This window comes from Euprymna scolopes, chromosome 31 (assembly GCF_053919585.1).
Source record: "Euprymna scolopes isolate OS-2025 chromosome 31, ASM5391958v1, whole genome shotgun sequence".
Classification (NCBI taxonomy): Eukaryota; Metazoa; Mollusca; class Cephalopoda; order Sepiida; family Sepiolidae; genus Euprymna; species Euprymna scolopes.
In genome coordinates, this window is record NC_136512.1 from 69,448,920 (window position 1) to 69,471,638 (window position 22,719).

Here is a 22,719-nt window from a genome sequence, read left to right on the forward strand (position 1 = left end):
GCCGTGTTCTTTATGTCATTGAAATGCAGAAATGGTTTTTTGATACTCTTGTCAGTGTTTGTGTATGTCCTTGACGGGAACAAATCATGTATCATCAATTGTCGTACATTCGTTATGCCTTAATTTGTTGTACACAAATAGTAAAACCGGTTTAATGTTTATATATTATTTAATTGGAATTCATTATTGAGATGAGTATTATTTATTAATTTATTTATTGCGGACTATTATCCTCATCTTTTTTAGTTGTTGTTTCACAACGTTCGAGATGAGAATTGTCTGAAGATAGCGGTTTCAATCCTACCCAAAGCTGGCCAGAAGCTTACTTGGCCAAAACGTGGTGAGACGACAACTATGGATGGCAGTAATTGCTGAGGATGCAGTTAGGAGATTCAGAGTTCCTATCCCATCGCGGTTAACCACCTGACAAAGGCCAGAGGAATAGTTGTCCGAAACGTCATGAATCAACAACTAAGAAAGATGAGGATAATAGTCCGCAATAAATAAATTAACGATTTAATGTTATTATTCTATTTTGTCATGGCTGACCAGACAAAAAACAGTCTGCCGCCATGGACTAAAAGATTTCAGTTAGAAATTCCATGAAGGTTCCTGAATCTCCACTATTGTATAAAAGGAACCTCGTGTGAGTTCGTTCCTTATGGACTCAAAAACGGCTGGGTTGATTTTTATGAAATTTCACACAAAGGTACTTTATGTGCCTGGCAGTGTTCTTAGATAGCTTTTGTATTGGAATGTGTTTGATAAGTATTGATAATCGAAATAATCCGATGAAAGAAGGAATAGGCGATTTTGACCAAAGTTAACACCTTACACAGCCTAACATCACAAGTGCGTTTGACAAGTTTTATTAACACACAAGCTGAAAGGCCCGATATATAAAATCAACAGTAGTTTCCTTACTATGACAGAGACGAGTCCGAAAACAATGTTTTTGTCTAAATCACAATTGCACCATGATACTTGACATTTTCATTTTAAACTTAAATTCAAGTCATTTTCACCGCACAAGCAGTAAGGCCAGACATATAAAATCAAGAGTAGGTTCTTTGATATGACAGGAGTGCGTTCGATATGAATGTTTCTGTTTAGAGCACAATTGAACATGATAATTGACGTTTACATTTTAAACTTTAATTCAAGTCGTTGTATATAAATAAATTCTATAAAAACAGTAGGTTCTCTACAGTGCAATATAAACTATAATGTATAGGGTCCCCAACTAGAGTAAGCAATTAATCGATTTGATTGAAAAATGGGTGATTTCATCAATTTCAATGACAATAAAAATATGGGAGTGTGAAACATTCGTTGATCATTCAATCCAGGGTAACATCGGGTCTCCCTGCTAATTCATCATAAAAATTCTTAAGATGGAAAAGATGCACTTGAAGATAGTCAGATATTATATCGGTATAAACATTATAAAAAATAACGATCAAGATTAGAATAATAGTCCGAATAACTCAAATCCTCATCTCAAAAACACTAGAACATAAAAAATTTTTTTTTTTTTTTTTTTTTTTACAATAATTATTTGCTAAACTGAAACTATTAAATTCTTAATGATTGCAACGATTTCGATAGAAAGGAATCCAAACATCGGCTGGAAAGCACTTAATGGAAAAAAGCTTTTAAAGTCAATTAAATTCTTTGGTAAACGTCGGTCAGTGTTATATGTGTTCTGGCTCTTTGAATAAAAGTTTGTTTTTTTTTTTTTTTTATTATTTAGTGTTGCTGGTCGGTCTGTCGCAATTACTTTTGTGATGTTGGTTGGTCTGTTATGTTTCATTTTGAAGTTGTTGGATAGTCTGTCATGCTTATTGTTTTGTGTTATCGGTTGGTCTGCAATGCTTATTCTTTATGCTGGTTATCTGTCAAGCTAATTTTATTCGTGTTGTCAGTTTGTCACACTTATTTTTTGTGTTTTTGCTTGGTCTGTCACGCTTTTCTGCTCATTAAATTTTAATACAGGTGTAACACTGGTTTATCCCCCCACCCCGTTGCTTTCATAGTCTTGCGGGATTAATCGTTTTGCCAAACAACCCAATTTCAATTTAATAATAATCCATCAATACAGCCTCAACCCATTTATTATACGCCTATAATGCTGGCATGTGGTGAACGGTATTTTTTTATTTTTTTTAATTTAGATAAGATTTAATCTCCAAATATATAGGGACTACCACCAGCAGGTGCAGTGTAAACAAATTTATGTATTTCATAATAAGTGAGGAGGAAGGGGTTCAGATTACAGACAATAAACTTTTAGCCAAGATCAAAGTGTAGTTCTTCAGATCCTGCACTTCCATTTCTTGTTCTCTTTCAGTGGAGGAATAGTCCTTCATGACGGAGACAAGTTTTTTATTTTCGTACCTTTTCTCCACGTTAAAAAACGACCTTGGTGTCTAACTCTGTCCCGTGGGGAGGCATTGTACATAGGTACTCTTTCTGCAACAAAGGAGTTACTACTTTTGATTTTATTATTTATTTTTATAAGCAAAAAACATCAGCAGGTATTAATATGTATCATGATTAGGGTTATGACAACAGCATATTCTTTTCATTGTTTTGACTCTCGAGTATATATCCCACACAGACACAGTTAATCAACTGAGAACCACATCACTCTATATAAAAGCATTTAAGATATCAACGGATACACACTCGAGAGTCGAAACAATGAAAAGAATATGCTGTTGTCCTAGCCCTAATCATGATATACCTGTCTCCCCACATGGTCAAGATATGACACAAGGTTCTCATCCTGAGTAATATTTGCACATTTCAGTTGATGATGTAACCTCTGACTTTCTTCAGGGGTCTCTGTTGAGCTTTGGAATGTGCACAGAATCTTGAATGGAACCCTTTATTTAATCTTGCATACTTTTACTCCATAAACCATAATCTATCTATATATAAAAGTGAACGTGTCTGTGTGTCTGTCTGTGTACATTTCCCTATGCAATAACTCTGTCAATTTTAAGTCTACAGACTCGAAATTTGATATACAGGGTACTGAAATTTGGGAAAATCTTTGTAATCCGTTTTAAGCCAGAAATTTGGCTGTTAAGGGGTCAAAGTTCAACGATTTGACCTTTGAGAACTCTACCAAACTCCTCCGACAATTTTGGGTCTAAACACTTTAAATTTTAGATATAGGTTCCTTTCTAACTTAATAACTGGATTTAAGCTAAAAACAATGTTAAGGGGTCATAATAGGGGTCAAAGTAAAAAAAATTGACCGTTTTTTTTTTGTTTTTGTTTTTTTTTTTTGCTCAACATACACCTCCAAACACCTGGGCAACGCTGGGCTGAAATGCTAGTTGGATATAAATCCTAAGTAATTCACAATTGTATTTTTAAGTGTCATCCGCACTGAAGATTGAACCTTTAACCTCCAGAAGCATGTAACTTACAACTCAATTTCACCAAGTACTTTATCCGCTATGCTATGGACAATTCTAGTACGAATTTTGAGAGTCTTAAACCTTGTTTTTTGAGATGTACAATTTTGCTAATTATCCGAATAATCCAAATAATCCGAATTATTAATCCTCATCTCAAAAATTCAGAAACATCTTCAATGTTATTTGCACACCGTTTCAGCCAAATGTAACCTCCGACCTTCTTCAGGTGTATCTTGTTGAACTCTGAATCTTTTTGTCGAACTCAGGAATATGTATGAAATTTTGAACAAAACTCTTTATTTAATCAATGGGGGTAGCATGCTCTTGTTCCGTCAGCCACAACCAAGTAGAAGTCTTAAGATGAGAACAGTAGTCCAAATAATACAAAACCAGAACATTTTAATTTTCCATGTCCGAAGGCTAGAAATCGAGGCTGGACAGCCTGGATATTTACGGATTTTTTTATTATTATTAATAATTGGTGAGCAGAATCTCCGAAACTTAAATCTAGTGAATTTGACTAGGATAAAAATAAAAATATTAAATCTATTTACAAAAAAAAAAAAAAAAAAGACATTATTGGAAGAAGAGTATTTAGAGCCGAGACAATTCTTGCATTGTAAATGGATGGTTTTAAAAATAAGAAAGAAGAAAAAAAAAAAAGAATTATTTAAATGATGAAAAAAAAAAAAAAAGAAACTTAAAAAATTTTCCATGCACTCCAAGTAAAAAACACGCAATCAACTTAAAAGCTGTTTTAATTGCTGGGGAATTATTCTTGAATGTCAGGTGAGCAGGAGGTGGGGAGAGAGAGAGAGAGAGAGAAAGATGGGCAGACAGATAGACAGAAGGAAAGAGAGAAAAGGAGAAATGGAAAGAAAGAAATATATTGAGATAGACTCTTACTAATTAACTCTATAGAATTTATACAGTTCTGTCGAAAAGGTTAGCCATTTTTTTTTCTCCCTAATGTCTGTCGTTGCATCTTGGGATAATTTCACTCCGCCACATAAACAAAATAGATCTTTTACGAATACGACTACGTTCCATTTATTATTTATGCTTTTGTTCGATATTTTTAATTTGCTGGTGTCTGTTGAGCAGGTATTATGACTTGTGTGGGTTTTTTTTAATATTACAAACTTCATCTATCATTGTGTGTTGTGAGACAATATTAAATAATGTCTACCCCTTTGTTTAGCTCAAAAATCCATTAACCAACCAAATGGTCTAGAAAAAAAATACAAGCACAGACATTCTTAAGATGTATTCATTTAATATGTGCGCTTCTCTTAAATAGTGATGCGTAATTCTACTCGAATAAATAACAGTTATAATATATTTGTTCAGGTGGATTTGACTTAACGTTGTACGCAGGATATGTTCATAGATCGAAAGTAACTAAATAAAATAAATATTTATCATTGATATTAAAATGGTGATTATGTGAATATTTACTAGAGGAGGCTGGAGCAGCTCTAAAGCTCTTCAACTTTGCAGCTCATAGGACGATCAAGTGAAAAAGTTATGACTAAATCATTCATATTAATTTATTTCTTGCGGAATATTATCCTCATCTTTCTAAAAAAAAGAAATAAATGAATAAAAATAATACTCATCTCAATAATGAATTCCAATTAAAATAATATACATACCATTCGGTACGGACCCGACCATGAAAGATCAGATAAAAATAAACGTGAATCTATAAGATCAAAAAATCCAACTTTGATTGCCCTTCAAGGCCCGTGGTGCAGTGGATAGAGACGTTGAATCTCTACAGTTCCAGGTGAGAATTGTCTGAAGATAGCAGTTTCAATCCTACCCAAAGCCAGCCAGAGGCTTACTTGGCCAAAAACGTGGTGAGACGACAACAACTATGGATGGCAGTGATTACTGAGAATGCAGTTAGGAGATTCGGAGTTCCTATCCCACCGCGGTTACTACCTGACGAAGCCCAGAGGAATAGTTGGCCGAAATGTTGTGAAACAACTAAGAAAGATGAGGAAAATAGTTCGCAACAAATAAAATTAATAAATAATACTCATCAATAATGAATTCCAATTAAATAATATATAAATCTTCTAAAATATTCTGTTATTTTATTTAAAAAAATAACAAGACATAGTATTCACACTCAGCAGGTTGAACCAGCTTCTTCCAAAGGAGGAAGTGGCAAGGAAATATTAAATTCTCAAGCAGTCCCTAGTTGCATGTATATCCTGGTATAGGTAAATGAAGTTATATTTTTGTAGTTCTTGCAGGGAGGAGTAGAGGTCCTACATATAGCACCTGGTATTTCAAAATGGTCACCCATCTAATACCAATGAATGTTGCTTAACTTTAGTGATCTAATGAGAACTAGTTATTGTTTTTGTTTAAATATTGATGGGTAAGTCTACTAGAATAAATGTTACTTATTCAGAATTGCAATTTATGGCAATAAACAAAATCAAAGAAAAACTTTTATTGTGTTAAAGAATGAAGATGATATATTCCAAAAATCACAAAAATTTTATTGAGTAGTTACTTTTTTTTTATTTAAAAAAATAAAATTTTAAGTTTTTTAGCAATACTATTATTGCATCCATTTGTTTCTGGAAATATTAATAAGGGGAGGTAATCAGGGATTAATTTGACCTTTTCCATGTATTCTATATTGTCTTTCCGAGATTATTAAAAAAAAAAAAAAATGAAAGAGCTGAGTTGTCTGCCCTTGTCGGTTGTCTCCTTTTGTTGGCCTTGCTTTTACTATACTATGGCCGCTAATTTTTCTTCCTCATCAGAACTGAATAAAATTTGATTTTTTTTTTAATAAAAAAAAAAAAAAAAATATTTAATCAAATGTCATGATTTTTTTTTTTTAATATCTCATCTTGTTCCATGACTAGTACATACATCATACAGATTTTTGTGTATTTTCTTTACTTTTAATTGCCACCAGAGGTGGAATTCTGAATAAGCATTCAATTAAAATATATTTGTTCAGGTAGATTTCGGTTGATGTAAAAACAGATTGTGTTTTAGACAAAGATCACAAAGAAGTTACGAGGTCAATTCTGTTTAGAAATAAACTAAGAATTTGATAGAATAGGAAGTGAGAAAAATTAGACGGAAATGTCAGACATACGATTGAAAGAGGGATAGGGGGGGGTCACTAGTTTCTTGAACTCTCAGAAATAACATTAGCCATACAATTAAGAGAGTAGCAGTTGCAATCACGGGAAGTTTTGTGGGGGGGGGGGGGGGTCGAAAAGACGTGTTTTTGAGTTGGTCAAACAAAATAAGTAAGCAAGCCATGTGCTTATAAAATAATTGCAGTCTCACCTTCGTAGGGGAAAAGAAGTTTAAGTGAAATTAAATATCTTTGCCCCAAACAAAATAATAAAAAAAAAGGAATAAAATAAAATGACACACCTTGTGGTTTAAAATGCACCGCATTTAAGTTTTAACAAAAACAACAAGATGAATAAGCAAAGGTCCGATCGGTGAAAGTTCTTGCGAAGTCATTATGATTAGAATGTTAGATGAAAGTCCTTCGTAGAATTAATAAGATTAGAAGGCAAAAGTCCTATATAAAAATAATGTCCTTATTTTAAGGTTGGTGTTTTAACTGGCGAAGTTCGCCTCATTTAAAAGTCCCATGAGGAAAGTCATTTGTGAGGAAAGTAATTTGTTGTTATTAATTAGAAAATGTGCGGAATTGGTGCGTGTGTGCATAAGTGTGAGTTTTGAGTGCCCGCGTGGCGTCTGTAATCATGGTTTTGACGGCTTTGACAGCGACGATGTTATGAAAACAAGAGGCATGTTCTTTTGTGATGTCGAAGCGAGAAGAAAGGAAAAAAGAAGGAAAGAAAGAATGTTTGATGCGTTTCTATACATTTTGGACCGGCCCCAAAACAAGATTGCTACTGCTGCGGATATTTTGGTTTTTGGAAAAGCGTTATAAAGACAATCTTCTAAATTTTCTCATTGGTCACTTGTGTCACGTGATATTGTCGTCCACTACGTCCGCCAAAAATATGTTCATTTTACTTTTGTTGTTGAGAGAAAAAAATGTGTGGGCGTATTTGAAATTATGTCGTTGCTAGAACTTAATTTTGTGCAAAATGCGCAGGGAAATTGAAATGAATAAACGTTCGTTTATTTGCGTGCGAGCATGTGTGTGTGTGTAACTGAGTGACTGCACACTTTTCACCTTTGAAGCTCACTGAATGATCAAGTGCAGACGTAATGACTAAATCATTCATCTTCTAAAAGATTCTGTTGTAGGAATACACCATCTCCATTCATTCATGCTATTCATTTTTTATTCAAGACTACTCTGTGTTAACCGGGTGTGTTGTGGTGGTGTAGTAAGGGTGGGAATAAAAAGCAGCCCAAAACATCGTAAAAAAAAAAAAAAAACTAACGTAAGGCAAACGAACGATGTTGAATGTAAAAATCGAAAAAACAAAAAAGAAAACAGAAAAACGAATGTTAAAACTAAAAACCAAAAAAAAAAAAAACACGTGAAAAATGGCTTAAATAAGCCTGTTTCGATATTAAAATTTAAAAAATCGGTGGGTACCCAGGTGTTTTGGGGTGTGTGGTCAGGGGTGGGGATGTTAATGAAAACCAAAGAATAAGCGAAGTAAAAAAAAAAATTTTTAAAAAACAGAAAAACGAACGTTATGTGAAAAATGGCTTAAATAACACTGGTTCAATATTTAAATTTAAAAAATTGAAAAAAAAAAGACATCTCACACCACGATTCAAACCCAAAACGTTTAGATAATGAACCAACGCTTTAACCAACTGAGCTAACACGACGTACATGAAATTTAGTCAGTTCTTCAACTATTTAAACTAAATCAGGTCATGATGTCATCTGACGCATGCGTAGAACCAGTCGTCGTCATGAGAGGACGGTTTTTGTTGACCCTCCCCCTGTAGAAAATTGTTGATTTCAGGGTGAAGGATGGAGCTTCAATATGATACCAAGTTTGTCAATTTTTGTTCTGTCTGTCGAAAGTTTTTGGCGGACACACAAATACACATACATACAAACATACACACATTTTCGCTTTCATATATATATAGATTAGCAGGGGTACCTGGCATTGCCCAGGTGTTTTGAGGTGTGTGTGCTCTTAAATTGAAAAGAAACCCGGTGGGGAGGGGGGGTGTAAAAAAAGTTTGGGTAAGTTGGTAGGATCGAACCCGAAGCCCTGAGGCGAAGTTGGAAAATAGAATGTGAAAAAAACATGACACGTTAACCGTTCGGCCAGCCAGAATGAGTTATTGAAAGATGTTTGAATTTATTTAAGTAAGAAGAGAATTGACAGGTGCCCGCACTTAATGACATCAAGTGGAAGTTGTAGAGTTAACATTTTGTGCAAGAGTTACGACGACGTAAGCAATAGCTATTCAGCAATTAATATTTTCTGCGGGACAGTTTTTAATGAGGTCAATAACCCGGTTTGTTTGTTTTTACCTAACTTTGGGGAAAAAAAGCTCCCCCGTTTATTAGGGAAGTGGCTCATCTTGAAATGAAAGTAACCGTCTGATATGACGACGATAAGCCAACATTGACCAAGCGTTATATCGCTTTCTAGAGACCACTGGCCGTTGGCCAGCGATTCGAATCGAGTTTCGCTTTTTTTATACCGAAAAACAAAAGCAACATGCGCCGATCTTAAAATGTTGAATATTTAACGTTTCAAAGTCAGGCAAATTAAATAGACAGGCGACCCCCGTTGTTAAGTCGTAGATATCATTTAGACAGCAGATAAAAAGTTTTAAAAATGAGTGACGGCCTCGAGAACCTGCCGGAAAAAAGCCTTTTGCAGACAAACACAAAAAGCGAACATACATACATACACACATTTTTGCTTTTATATATATAGACTAGAGGGGGTACCCAGCGTTGCCCGGATGTTTAGAGGTGGGGGGGGATCAAAACAAAAGTATAAGGGAAGTAAGCACCCTGTTTAAATATTAAAAAAAAAACAATGTCAAAACTTCTTTAAAAGAATTTGTTGCCCGGGTGTTTGTGTTGGGGGGAGGGCTTAAAAAAAAAAAAACAGTTTTGGTAAGTAGTTAGGATCGAACCTAAAGCCTTGAGGCGAAGGTGGAAAAGAAGGTGCAAAAAACCTGACACATTACCCGCTCGGCCAACAAAGAGCAACTGAAATACGTTTGAATTTATTTAAGTATTAAAAGTAGAATTGACACGTGCCCGCAATAAAAGTTAACTCTGCTACTTCTATTTGACTTCATTAATGAGGTCAAATAGAAGTAGCGGTGTTAACTTTGGCTGGTTGTTTCCCCAACATGTTGAGGAGGGGGAAACCAGCTCCCCATTGTCCAGATTGAATAGCAATTGTCTGATATAAGAGTTTGGCCCCACATTGATCAAAGCCGATTGCTTCTGGACGTTCCCCGGTGCGATTGCCGGGAACTGCCTTAGCTTTGAATTAGTTTCGGTTTTATACAAAAAAGCTGAACGAACACAAGAGGGGCTGAAATAGCAATAATTTTGTAAAAATCGACGTAAATAAATCTAGACACAACGCGCATTCGCAAGTCGTACATATTATGATCTAGGGGCTATATAAACAGTTCTAAGCGATAGTAAACACCCCCCCTTGGACCATCGGCGAAAAAAGCCTTTTCGAGACATACAAAAAATGCGCGTGCATTTGCCTTTTATATATATAGATAGGGGGGAGGGGTACCCAGCGTTGCCCGAGTATTTGGAGGTGTGTGTGGTCAGTGGGGGTGGGGGTTGTTAATGAAAACCTAAGAATAAGCGAAGTAAAAAAAGAAGACAGAAAAACAAACGTTAAAACTTATCTGAAAAATAAAGCGGGGGGGGTACCCAGGCGGTGTGGGGGATAATCAAAACATCGAAAAAAAACACAAAAAAAGCTAACGTAAGGCAAACGAACGATGTTAAATGTAAAAATCGAAAAAATAAAAACAAAAAAGAAAACAGAAAAATGAACGTTAAAACTTTTGAAAAATAAAAACCAAAAAAAAGAAAAAACATGTGAAAAATGGCTTAAATAAGCCTGTTTCGATATTAAAATTTAAAAAATCGGTGGGTACCCAGGTGTTTTTGGGTGTGTGTGGTCGGTCGGGGATGGGGGTGTTAATGAAAACCAAAGAATAAGCAAAGTAAAAAAAAAAAAAAACCAGAAAAATGAATGTTACGTGAAAAATGGCTTAAATAACCCTTCTTCAATATTAAAATTTAAAAAATCGAAAAAAAAAAAAAAGACATCTCACACCACGATTCAGACCCAAAGCGTTTAGATGATGACCCAACGCTCTAACCAACTGAGCTAACACGACATACATGAAATTATGTCAGTTCTTCAAATATTTAAACTAAATCAGGTCATGACGTCGTCTGACGCATGCGTAGAACTGATCTCGTCATGAGAGGACAGTTTTTGTTGACCCCCCCCCCTCCACCGTAGAAAAGTGTTGATTTCAGGGTGAAAAAATTAACGTTTTCGGCCAATTTTTCGATATTTGTCGAGCGAAGGATGGGGCTTTCAGATGAGATCAAATTTGTGAATTTTTGTTCTGTCTGTCGAAAGTTTTTAGCAGACACACACACATACATACATACATTTTCGCTTTTATATATATATATATATAGATTGCTTGATTAGCTTTGCACTATCAACTGATCCTAGGAGTTGTTGTTCTCACTTGCTATATACGCATTCCACGTGATTCTATATCTGTGTTATGTTATGAAATATTAACGAGTACTCTACTAGTATAAATATTAGTTAAAATATAATTATTCACATGGATCAGGCCTGATGTTGCAAACAGGATGTGTTTTAGGCAAAGGTCTCAAAAGCTTACAGTGGTGATCCTGTCTGGAAATAAGCTGGGGTTTATTTAAAAAAAAAAAAAAAAAAAAAAAAAAGTGATACTACTTAGTCAAAAATATCAGATGTACGATTGAGAATGAGGCAGTTGCCAATCTCTGGAGAATGTTGCCTGATCTGTTGGATCAACAAGACATGTTTCCGAGATGGTCTATCAAAACGATAAGCAAGCCATCATTATCATATTCGGTTTTAGTGATGTGTGAAAGCCACTCGAGGATAAGGGTTGATGAGTGTAAGGTGATTGGTGAGACACCAGCGTAGTGATCAGCAGTGGAAATTGAGCAGAATTAGGTTTTAGAGGGTGCTTATATTAAAAAGGATTTCCTCCTGAGATTATACAAAGTTTCTATTAACTTGCCTCCCCACAAGGGTAGAATTAATCACATGATCGATTTTTAATGTAAGAAAATCCAGCTCCCTAAAAAGAACATTCTGGATTGAAACAAAAATAAAAGTGGCCTCAGTCTAGAACAGGGATTGGCAACTAATTTGGCCCTGTGGGGAGGATTGTGTTATAATAACGGGTCATGGGTCGAACGAAAGTCATTAATGAAAAACATAAGGAAAATTACATATGCAGACTCCTGTCAACCTAAATGTTTCAAACTATAATGAAAATAAACATTGAAAAATCAGAAAAACAATAGAGGATCTTAAATTAAAAAACACCTAACTAAAACTAGTTATCCTTAAGGAACGTCAATATATTTCAAAGCAAAAAACAAAAATCAATCGAAGTGAAATGGATGAAATTATGATGTGTATGTTTGAAACTGTTGACAGATCTGCATATTCACATTTAATTACAAGTGTTAAATATAAATAAAAATAATTTATATTAAAAACAGATGAATACAGTAATCGAAAATATTATTTATTCAATTGAAAACATTGTTGGAATCATTTATTTATAAATATATAGCAACAGTGTTAAGCTATCACCAACAAGCACAAAAATTAATGAGAAACTTTGTGATTTTTTATTGAGTGTCTCAATATTTGGTTTTAAACTTGTCCATGTTAAGAGCAAGATATCAAGATGGTAATCAGTCAATCTTGTTCTCATATTGTTTTTAGTTTGTTTCAATTTCGAAAAAAAATTGGTCAAACTGATAGTTAATTTAAGCAAAGATGTCATCTTTTTTGTGTGGGTCACTAATTTGAAATACTTTCTAATTTTGAAAAAATATATTTGCATAAAAATCAATTAATGAAAAAACTTTGGAATTAAATTTTGGTCTTAATAGATTATCACATTGCATTTCTATTGATTCTATTTGAAAATATTCCAATACTGTCTCCATCTCCACATCAGATGGTGTAGCAAACAATTTAAAATCATTTTTATGCAAACAAAAGTCAGCAAAACGTGATACAAATTAATTTCACAAATCCTGGATTACATTTACAAATAGTTCCGAATCTTGCGATTTCTTTGCTTGAAATGATGGGAAATACAGGCAGAAGGACGCTGGTGTTGTTTGTCCTAGGGCTGTGACAGTGGCAAAAGCTCTTTTGTAATGGAACGGTAGTTGCTGCAGCACCTCTAGGTGTCCAAATAAGGGATGGTAATTGTCGTTGCTCTGCTTGTCACACTCTTGCTATGAAATAGATAACTTATTGTGTTCTACCTAACTTTGTGGCTATCTAGCGATCTCGATCTATCTATCTATCTAACTGCAGAGGTAGACAAAAGATGGATATGATGATGTTTTCATAAAACTTGTCAAAATATAACAAAGCTAGATCATAGACAAGTTTACCGGAAGGCCTAGTCAGCTGATCAGATCTACGTGTGAGTCACATGGATCAGGTTAGCTGGGGAGGACTTGGAGTTGGAACTTGGACAGGTGAACAGCGGTTGAGTTAATGATTGCCTCCCCCCCCCCTTGGAAGGGAGGTGACGTTTCTCTCAATGGAGACTGTTAAAGACCACAAGAAAAGAACTCACTTTCCATGTTCATAGAGTAGACCTTTATGCCAAACCCTATCAAAGACCTTTGATATGTCAAGAGCAATTGCCCTAGAAAGGAAGCCTCCATCAAAAGATTCGCTAATCCTATGAGATATAACTGTTAGCACGTCTGCTGTAAATCTATCAAAACAGAAACCATATTGCATGTCACTGAGGTGGTTATTTTTGCTGAAGTGGTTGACTACTTCTCAATTTAACAGATTCTTATGGTGCGCAGGAGACTGACTGGTCTGTATTGAGAGGGAGATGACCGATCACCTGGATTGTTAAATACGGGACATACTGGCCATATCGGGATGAGCTCGCTATCGAAAATGGTATTTTAATGAAGAGTAGCCCAATAATTATACCTCAAATGATGCAGCTGGAAATATTATAAAAAATTCATGATGGTTATCAGAGAATTGAAAAATGTAAATTGCGAACCTGAAGCTGCTTTACTTTGGAGCAACATCAATCTGGATATTAGCAAAACTGTGCAGAGATTTGCTATTTGTAAAGAATAACAGAAAGCCCAATGTGCAGAATCCTTGAAACCAACATGAAATTCCAGTAAGACCATGGCAAATAATAGCCACAAATTTGTTTCAGGTTAGCAGATTATATGCTGGTAGTTAACTACTATTCAAAATATCCTATAGTGAGAAAATTAAAAGACTTCAGCAGTCAAGAAATCATCAATCTCACCAAACAGATCTTCAGAGAGCAGGGAATACTGGAGAGATTGATCAGTGATTACGGGCCTCACTATAACTCTACCCAGTTTAAGCGATTTGCAAGGAAATGGGGATTTGAACACTGCACATCATCTAGATACTCTCAATCAAATGGGGCAGTATACAAGCCATAAAATCTACTCTAGCAGACAAGAAATCTCCCTGCGAGATCGAGCGAGAGTTAAGCTAACATTTACATATAAATCGACTCACACAAAGAGCAAAGAGCATAAAACCAGTTGACGTCTACTGACTTCAACCACAGCATATCGTCAATCTCAACAAATATCTCCACAACACAAACGATACAATCAACAAGTGCAGACTCACTTGCACTCATCATTCTACAATCACCTTCTGCTACAGACGCATCAGTGTCGAACGGTGGTACTATTCCCACTTAGCTTCAGTCTATGGTCCCCCCTCGCCTAACTTTCAGAAGAAACACTCGTCTAGCTGAAAACACTATCAATAATTCCCCCAACTCTTTATCTGTGCCTAAACCTAAACGTAGATTCCATGAACAAAGCTTCTTTCTTAGAACTGCACGCCTGTGGAATTGTCTTCCGTTTTCCTGCTTTCCGGCTGACTACAATATGGTTGTGTTCAAGTCTAACTAAATAAGTTCTTGATGAGCCGTTCCATATAAGTTATCAAATTTACCGGATTTTCATTACTAATGATTACTATATTGTCCAATTTCTACTGTACACTCTTTAACCCTCATCCTTCAGTGGCCTCTTGGCCTTGATAATGTGGTGATGCCTGTGTATAAAAAAAAAAAAAATAAATAAAAAAAAAACGTTCTTGGTGGGAAGCTCTGTAGCAGAGAAGAAATCTCCCTGCGAGATCGAATGAGAATTAAGCTAAACTTTACATATAAATCGACTCACACAAAGAGCAAAGAGCATAAAACCGGTTGATGTCTAAAAAGCAAACGACACATGCTATCTGAGTATCCACCGTGATGAACGGACCTCGCTAAACTACTATTAAAAAAGCTGCCTTCAGTAACAGTGACTTAGATATGGTATTGCTATGTCTATAGCCTATTCCTGTCGATCATGTAATTCCATCAGCTGACGAATTACTCTTCAACCAAAAACTTGTGGGAAACTTACAAATAAAGTGCTCCAACAATTCAACTCAAAAAGAAAAGGTAGTAACTTGCCTGTATCAAAGACAGTCATACAAAAGGTCTCAACACAACCGGTACAGTACCAGAGACCTACTAAATATTCCAGAAGGATGTGTTCAAGTATATGATCAGGACTCCAGTAAATAGTCCCCCCAGCAGTTGTCACATAGAGATGTGTTGGACCCAGATCATACATAGTGCAGACTTCATCTGGAAAGTCACTTTGCAGAAACTACAAGAATCCGAGAGAAGATAGGTTCGTAGAAATGATGAACCCAGATACATCTGCATCTACACTTGTGATATCCCCAGAATCCTATGGAGAATCAGTAGTTGGTATAACAAATCACAGACCTAGTGAACAAACAAGCACCGCCATAACGAATGGCAGACTTATTTCAGATTCACCCCACACTCATCTGTAATCAGAGTTTTTTTTTCTGGCTGTTTCGATTTACTCAAAACCGCACACACCTCGTCTTCTCATGTATCGTTCTCTTCTTCCTCTTCTACTTCTTGCTCTTTTTCTTCTTTTTTCTTCTCAGTCGTCAGAAGCGTCATCTTTGTCTTGACTACGTTTTTCATTCTCCCTTCTTGCTCACAGTGACCCGTTTTTATGCTAAGCTGAACTCTCGTGTGTGCGAGAGAACACGAGATTTTGCGTGATTACTTGGCAATATTAACCGGCCACCGCCATCTTGCCATTTTTCTTTGGACGTGCCCGCTTTGCAGAGTGCACACCTCGAGCGTTTGTCAGGTAAGCCCGTCTGTTCGCAATTTATTACACACTCCCCTCTGATCTCATTATCACAGAAAGAGCAGGGAGGCGGTGGCCTTTTTCTTCGAGTGCTTCTTCGGAGAGGGGGATTCGGGGCTTCATCATCGTCTGCGCTGTCTTCCGTGACACGAAGGTCGGCGAACCTAAAGCTGAGCATCGCAGTATCACTGTCCGGGTCTTCATCATCAGCAGAAGGGTCAGTACTTTGAAGGCTACCACTCTCAGTGTCGCTGTGCGTTGAAGCCGTCATGAACCAGAATGATGGGTCGCTGGTCACGGATTCAATTTCACTATCTTCGTCAAGCGGCAGCTGCGTTTGGAATACTGATCTTAAGTCTTTAATATGACGAGGTACTCCATCAACTCGCACCACCTGCGGGCTGATCACTTCAGTGACATGACCGGTTCCGTAGCGAGTCGTGCACTGGCCTCTGGGTTTTTTAACCCAGACGACATCTCCCTCTTTTATGTTCTTTTGTGGTGGCTTCGGTTCGGGTAGTGAGCTGCTCTCCAAACCTCTCACCCTGACACGGTATGTATGTAGCGCGTTGGCTGGCGCGGTGGAGGGTGAAACATCGTCCTTAGGGGTGACGTTGTACCAATAGACTGCTTTAGGTACCGTACACCCCTTCCGCGCTGCAATTGTCTTAACAGTTCTGTGATTGCGCTCAATAATCCCGTTTCCACTGGGAACATGGGCACACCGAAAACGCAGATGGACACCCCAGCCATCTGCAAACTGTTTAAACAGCTCACTAACAAAAGCGGGGCCACTGTCGGTGAGTATCTCAGAAGGAGGGCCACGCTCGAGGAACACACCTTCCAACTCATGGACAATGGCAGCCGCGTCCTGCCGGCGAAGGGGCCGCCACAATGAAAACCTAGATGGTCCACAGTCGATAAGCGTCAAAAAATGCCTCCCGTTGTAGTGCATTATGTCCATCGTAATCCTATATCAATTACGCTTCACACTGAGTATTCCCTTCTTCCACCGGACAAGTGCTGGGTCGATCGATCGGCAGGTGTTGCATCTTCCCACAACAGATTTCACAGCCCTCCGAGACACAGAGGGGTCAACCAATCTGGCGAAGTAAAGCGTTCGGTTTACACCGGGGTGCCCGCTTTGGCAATGGACATCATTAATATGCTCCGGGCTGAGTCTATGTCCCACTGCAGCGCAATTTACAGGTGCTGACTCGTTCACTTCTTTTGGCAGGTCTAGCCAACGGCGTGGCACTCTGGTCAGACGATCCGCCTGATTCAAACAGGACTGCACCAGTGTCACATCTATGACCAAGTCGTATTCCTTAGTGGTTTCGGTTAGGGTAGCAAGCCGCCTCCGGATCAACATTTCGGCCGACATCTTCGTTGTCAGACGTGCTTTTCCGTTCAAGGCATTGGTCATCCACCGATGCACACATGTGGAATCCGTGATGATGTGAAGGATTCTAGCCTGCCACTGAAGCGCTAGATTGACTCCTTTCAGTGTAGCATTGAGTTCAGCTAGGTTTATATGCTTGGCGTCATTCTCCGGCCGAAGCCAGCAGGCATCTTCTATTATCCTTCCGTCGACCGCCAGAGCAACGCCAAGGGCAAGTGAGCTGGCGTCTACCCAAACTGTAAATTCACTCCCATCGACGCACCAGCTCCCCCGTACAGGGTCATCATTGGTCACTCTGGCCACAACTTCCACCAGCATGCTTCGCAGGGCAGGATCATGCACCTCATCGTCCCATCCAGTTGACATAGAAGTTGCCCGTCGCTTTATGGCCGCTACAGCCACTCGGAGCCACCCACACACAGGGAAGTGACCCACCAATTTTCCGCAAATGGCAAACGTGCTCTGACGTGTGATGGTAGATGGGATTTCCGGGATTTCACCACTCCTTCCCCATTGAAGGCCATCTGCACTTCCGCTCACCTGCAGTCCGAGCACTTTCGCCCCGTCCTGTAGCCGCTCCAGCTCCTTGCACGACAATCCGAAGTGCTCAAAGTGTTCTTTGACCGCCTGGGCAGACAGGAGGCTCTCATTGACAAAAATGTCGTCTATATATGACGATGTCGCATGTTGCACCGCTTCATCTTGACGCTGGATCGCCTGCATAATTGCTGTCATGAATCCTAGCCTGGTCAAGCAATAGCGGGTTCCTTTGATCACCACCATCTGGAACGGCCACAGCGATTTCTCAACACGTATTTGCAAGTACGCTCTTCGCAAGTCCAGTATGGCTGCTTCCGCACTTTTTTTAAAATATCTAAATCGTTTGATAAAATATATAAAATTTGCTTAAATAAACATAGTTATTTGAAATGTGATAAAAACAGGTTAAAAAATTAATTGATAAAAAATTTACGTATTTTTATATATTTTTGTTATAAAGGAATAAAACAACATAAAATACATTTAAAAATTGTATCCATTTTGTGCCTCCATGCCTCAATTGGCAGACGCGGTGTCAGAAATTTTGTGAAAATTCCACCCCATCTTTCCAAGCTTATAACTCCTCGAAAAATGCAATTCAAGCCCTAATTTTTTTTTTTCAATTAAAGGAGCAAGAACCAAGATTTCATTAAAAAAAAAAAAAAAAAAAAAACGTGTTTTTTTTTTTAAAAAAAGGTTTTAAACTTCGGACTTTACAGGTAAAATTCTACGAGAACAATATGTTCTTTTTGTTTTAAATTTGAATATATTATGTATTGACCTTTTCTCTTCAATTTGTGAGTAAATAATTATGTACTTAAGCGAGTCTAAATTAATTATTATTAGACATTTACAAAATGGGAGGCGTGAATTATTCGACCCCCTGTCTTTCCAAGCTTATAACTCCTCGAAAAATGTAATTCAAGCCCTAATTTTTTTTTCAATTAAAGGAGCAAGGACCAAGGTTCCATTAAAAAAAAAAAAGAAAAAAGAAAAAACAAATAACGTGGTTTAAAAAAAAGGTTTTAAACTTCAAACTTTACAGGTAAAATTCTAAAAGAACACGATGTCTTTTTTTTTTTAAATTTGAATATATTATGTATTGACCTTTTCTCTTCAATTTGTGAGTAAATTAATTATTTACTTTCCAGGTACTAAATTAAGTATTTACTTTTTAATAGACACTTAAAAATTGGGATGGGAGGGGGGGGTCGTGAATTTAAAAAAAAAAAACGTTTGTCTAAAATATTATATTCGATTTATTGGAAAGAACATAAAATTTCACACTGACCCTGAAAATATCGTAAAAATAGAATCAATAGAAAAATTTTGATAGATTTTTAAAGTTTAAAGATTGAAAAATATTGAGTTCGGAAAATTCATTACTGTTTTTAAAAAAAAAAAAAAAAATATTTCTATTACTTTTAAAACAACTGTAATAGTTTATTTTGGAAGTATAATCCATAAAGAAAATAAATAACCCACTTTTAACAGAGAAATTCCGAGATTTTTATATTGTATTCGCAGTTTCGTGTTAGGGGTGTCAAAAATTCCTACAAAAATTCTGATACCGCTACGCGGGCGCCATCTGCCGGTGTGTTTGAAAGTTAGTTTATGCGCGATTATTTCAGTTCGGTCTGTATTCTACATTTTTGGTCAAGATCAAAGTGTAGCATCTGTTCCGGCAGATACTGCACTTAAGATAATTTGTACCAGTCAATGGAGGGGAAACACTCTATACTGGGACAATTATCATTTTTGGTAACCAGAGTGCCCCCTTTTTGCCTACTTTTAGGGGAGCTGGTTTTTACCTCACATTAAAAACGGCCTTGTGCCTAATTTGCTCAGTGGGGGAGCAAATAAATACCATCTGTTCCGGCAGATGCTGCAAGCTATGACTAGCTATGACTAGCAAAGACCAGATGTGGGGTCAACCCCACATGCTTGACCTTTAACCAGCTCCCATTTCCCACCTCTCGGGAGCTGGTCCCCTCTTTCCCTTCACTCCTCACATTAAAAATCGGCCTTGTGCCTAATTTGCTCGGTGGGGGAGCAAATAAATACCATCTGTTCCGGCAGATACTGCAAGCTATGACTAGCAAAGACCAGATGTGGGGGTAACCCCACATGCCTGACCATTAACCAGCTCCCATTTCCCACCTCTCGGGAGCTGGTCCCCTTTTTCCCTTCCCCCTCCCTTCACTCCTCACATTAAAAATTGGCCTTGTGCCTAATTTGCTCGGTGGGGGAGCAAATAAATACCATCTGTTCCGGCAGATACTGCAAGCAAAGACCATATGTGGGGGCAACTCCACATATAAGACCTTGGTCAATGTAGGGGCAACCCTTCATACCAATTGTCACTATCCAGCTCCCCTACTCCCCGGGGAGTTGGTCCCCATTTCCCCTTCACTCCTCACTTTAAAAATCGGCCTTGTGCCTAATTTGCTCGGTGGGGGAGCAAATAAATACCATCTGTTCCGGCAGATACTGCACTTAAGATAATTTGTACCAGTCAATGGAGGGGAAACCCTCTATACTGGGACAATTATTATTTTTGGTAACCAGAGTGCCCCCTTTTTGCCTACTTTTAGGGGAGCTGGTTTTAACCTCACATTAAAAACGGCCTTGTGCCTAATTTGCTCAGTGGGGGAGCAAATAAATACCATCTGTTCCGGCAGATACTGCAAGCTATGACTAGCTATGACTAGCAAAGACCAGATGTGGGGGCAACCCCACATGCCTGACCTTTAACCAGCTCCCATTTCCCACCTCTCGGGAGCTGGTCCCCTTTTTCCCTTCCCCCTCCCTTCACTCCTCACATTAAAAATTGGCCTTGTGCCTAATTTGCTCGGTGGGGGAGCAAATAAATACCATCAAAGTGTAGTATCTGTTCCGGCAGATACTGCAAGCTATGACTAGCAAAGACCAGATGTGGGGGCAACCCCACATGCCTGACCTTTAACCAGCTCCCATTTCCCACCTCTCGGGAGCTGGTCCCCTTTTTCCCTTCCCCCTCCCTTCACTCCTCACATTAAAAATCGGCCTTGTGCCTAATTTGCTCGGTGGGGGAGCAAATAAATACCATCTGTTCCGGCAGATACTGCAAGCAAAGACCGTATGTGGGGGTAACTCCACATATAAGATCTTGGTCAATGTAGGGGCAACCCTTCATACCAATTGTCACTATCCAGCTCCCCTACTCCCCGGGGAGCTGGTCCCCATTTCCCCTTCACTCCTCACATTAAAAATAGGCCTTGTGCCTAATTTGCTCGGTGGTGGAGCAAATAAATACCATCTGTTCTTCAGATGCTGCACTTCTATTTCTTGTTCTCTTTCGGTGGAGGAGAAATCCTTTACGACTGAGACAATTTTTATTTTTGTACCTTTTCTCCACGTTAAAAAACGACCCTGGTGTCTAACTCTGTCCCGTGGGGAGGCATAGTAAATAGGTACATTAGTAGCGATATACTTATACAGAATTTGAACCGAAACTAGACCTGTAAAAGGCGACATTTTAAGTGTGAAGGTTCCTATTTACAATTCCTCCCCACGGGGCAGAGTTAGACATCAGGTTCGTTTAACATGGAGAAAAGGAACAAAATTTAAAAATTGTCTCAGTCGTGAAGGATTTCTAAGACTTAAAGTGAAAAGAAACTAAAAATTGACAAAAAATAGTTTCAGAATTATCCGACTTTTATTTACAGAATATTTTTGTGATTTAATTACCGTAATTAAAAATCCCAAATTGTTCTTCAACAAAACAGGGACGGAGGAGGGAGAGTGGTTTTATTTCGAAAAAAAAAAAAAAAAATAAATAAACAATAAACATAAATAACGCGCCAAACATCACAACAAGTGAATACTTAAAGTTCGGGTGTTTTTGTTGTTTTTTTTACATATATAAAATGAAAATATTTTTACTTACCCAACGTATAAATCTGAGATACGAAACATAAAAGTAATATCCATGAAAGGGTGAATGTAAGAAATTTCATAATTTAATAATTCTATTCGTTTTTTGTTTTGTTTTTCGCGTTGTTGTTACATGTGAGAAGTTTTTTAAAAAACACACGCACAAAAAACCGGAAGTAAAAAGTTTCTTGTTGTTAGTGACGCTAATAGTTGTCAACGCGACGCCGCCATATTTGAAAGAAACGAATCCGCAGAAAACAGAAAATCCTGGATATTATTCGCTAATATTATTGATAAAATATTTAAGCTTAATAATATTAGAGTTTAAGTAATATTATTTTGCTTTAAATATTTTGAGTAATTTATAGCTTGAGTACCTTTATTTGCTTATTGTTTTTTTTTTCCCGAACGTTATTTGCTCCGTAAAGCAAGGCTTTTTTTTTTCGTCTAAGATTTTAATTCTTGAAATTGGAAAAAAAAAAATTTAATTTCTTTCGTACAAATACATGTCAACATTCAGGAAATACGTGATTTTTTTTTTTTTTTGAATAATACACACTCATAATTTTATTTATTTATTATTATTATTTTTTTTTTTTTTGTACTCACTCAGAGCTTTCACACAGGCTATCATCAAAGATGTCTCTATTAACAACCCGTGATGTTCCCTGGTGTCTAAGTGACAAGTCTCCTCAAATTTCCAGTACTCTCCCCATCTTTCTATAGATTTGCAAATGAATTTGTGTTATCGCAACAGGCGTTTATCACTGATTTCTCGCTGGCAATGACCTTCACTGGAATTTGAGTGACAATAACCCTCCCTAAGGTCCCAGTTCTCTTCGCACTCATCCAGTTAAGGTCTGATTAGTGCTTTCTTTACTCAGCCTTTCCATCCGCCTTGACCCTTCATGACTATAGTGTGGTATCAGTTGATGTCTGCACATTTGGGG

The 22,719-nt window shown here is 37.4% G+C and overlaps 1 protein-coding gene across 1 annotated transcript in view; it reads right to left on the reverse strand.

The window, feature by feature from the left end:
• The window catches only part of LOC145255806 (uncharacterized), a 654,582-nt gene extending 632,563 nt beyond the window's left edge, over positions 1-22,019 (reverse strand). Inside the window, exon 1 of the mRNA XM_080114494.1 lies at positions 21,783-22,019. Coding sequence (XP_079970620.1) covers positions 21,783-21,852 — 70 coding nt within the window. The 5' untranslated portion in view covers positions 21,853-22,019. The remainder of the gene's footprint in view (positions 1-21,782) is intronic.
• Between the last annotated feature and the right edge of the window lie 700 nt (positions 22,020-22,719).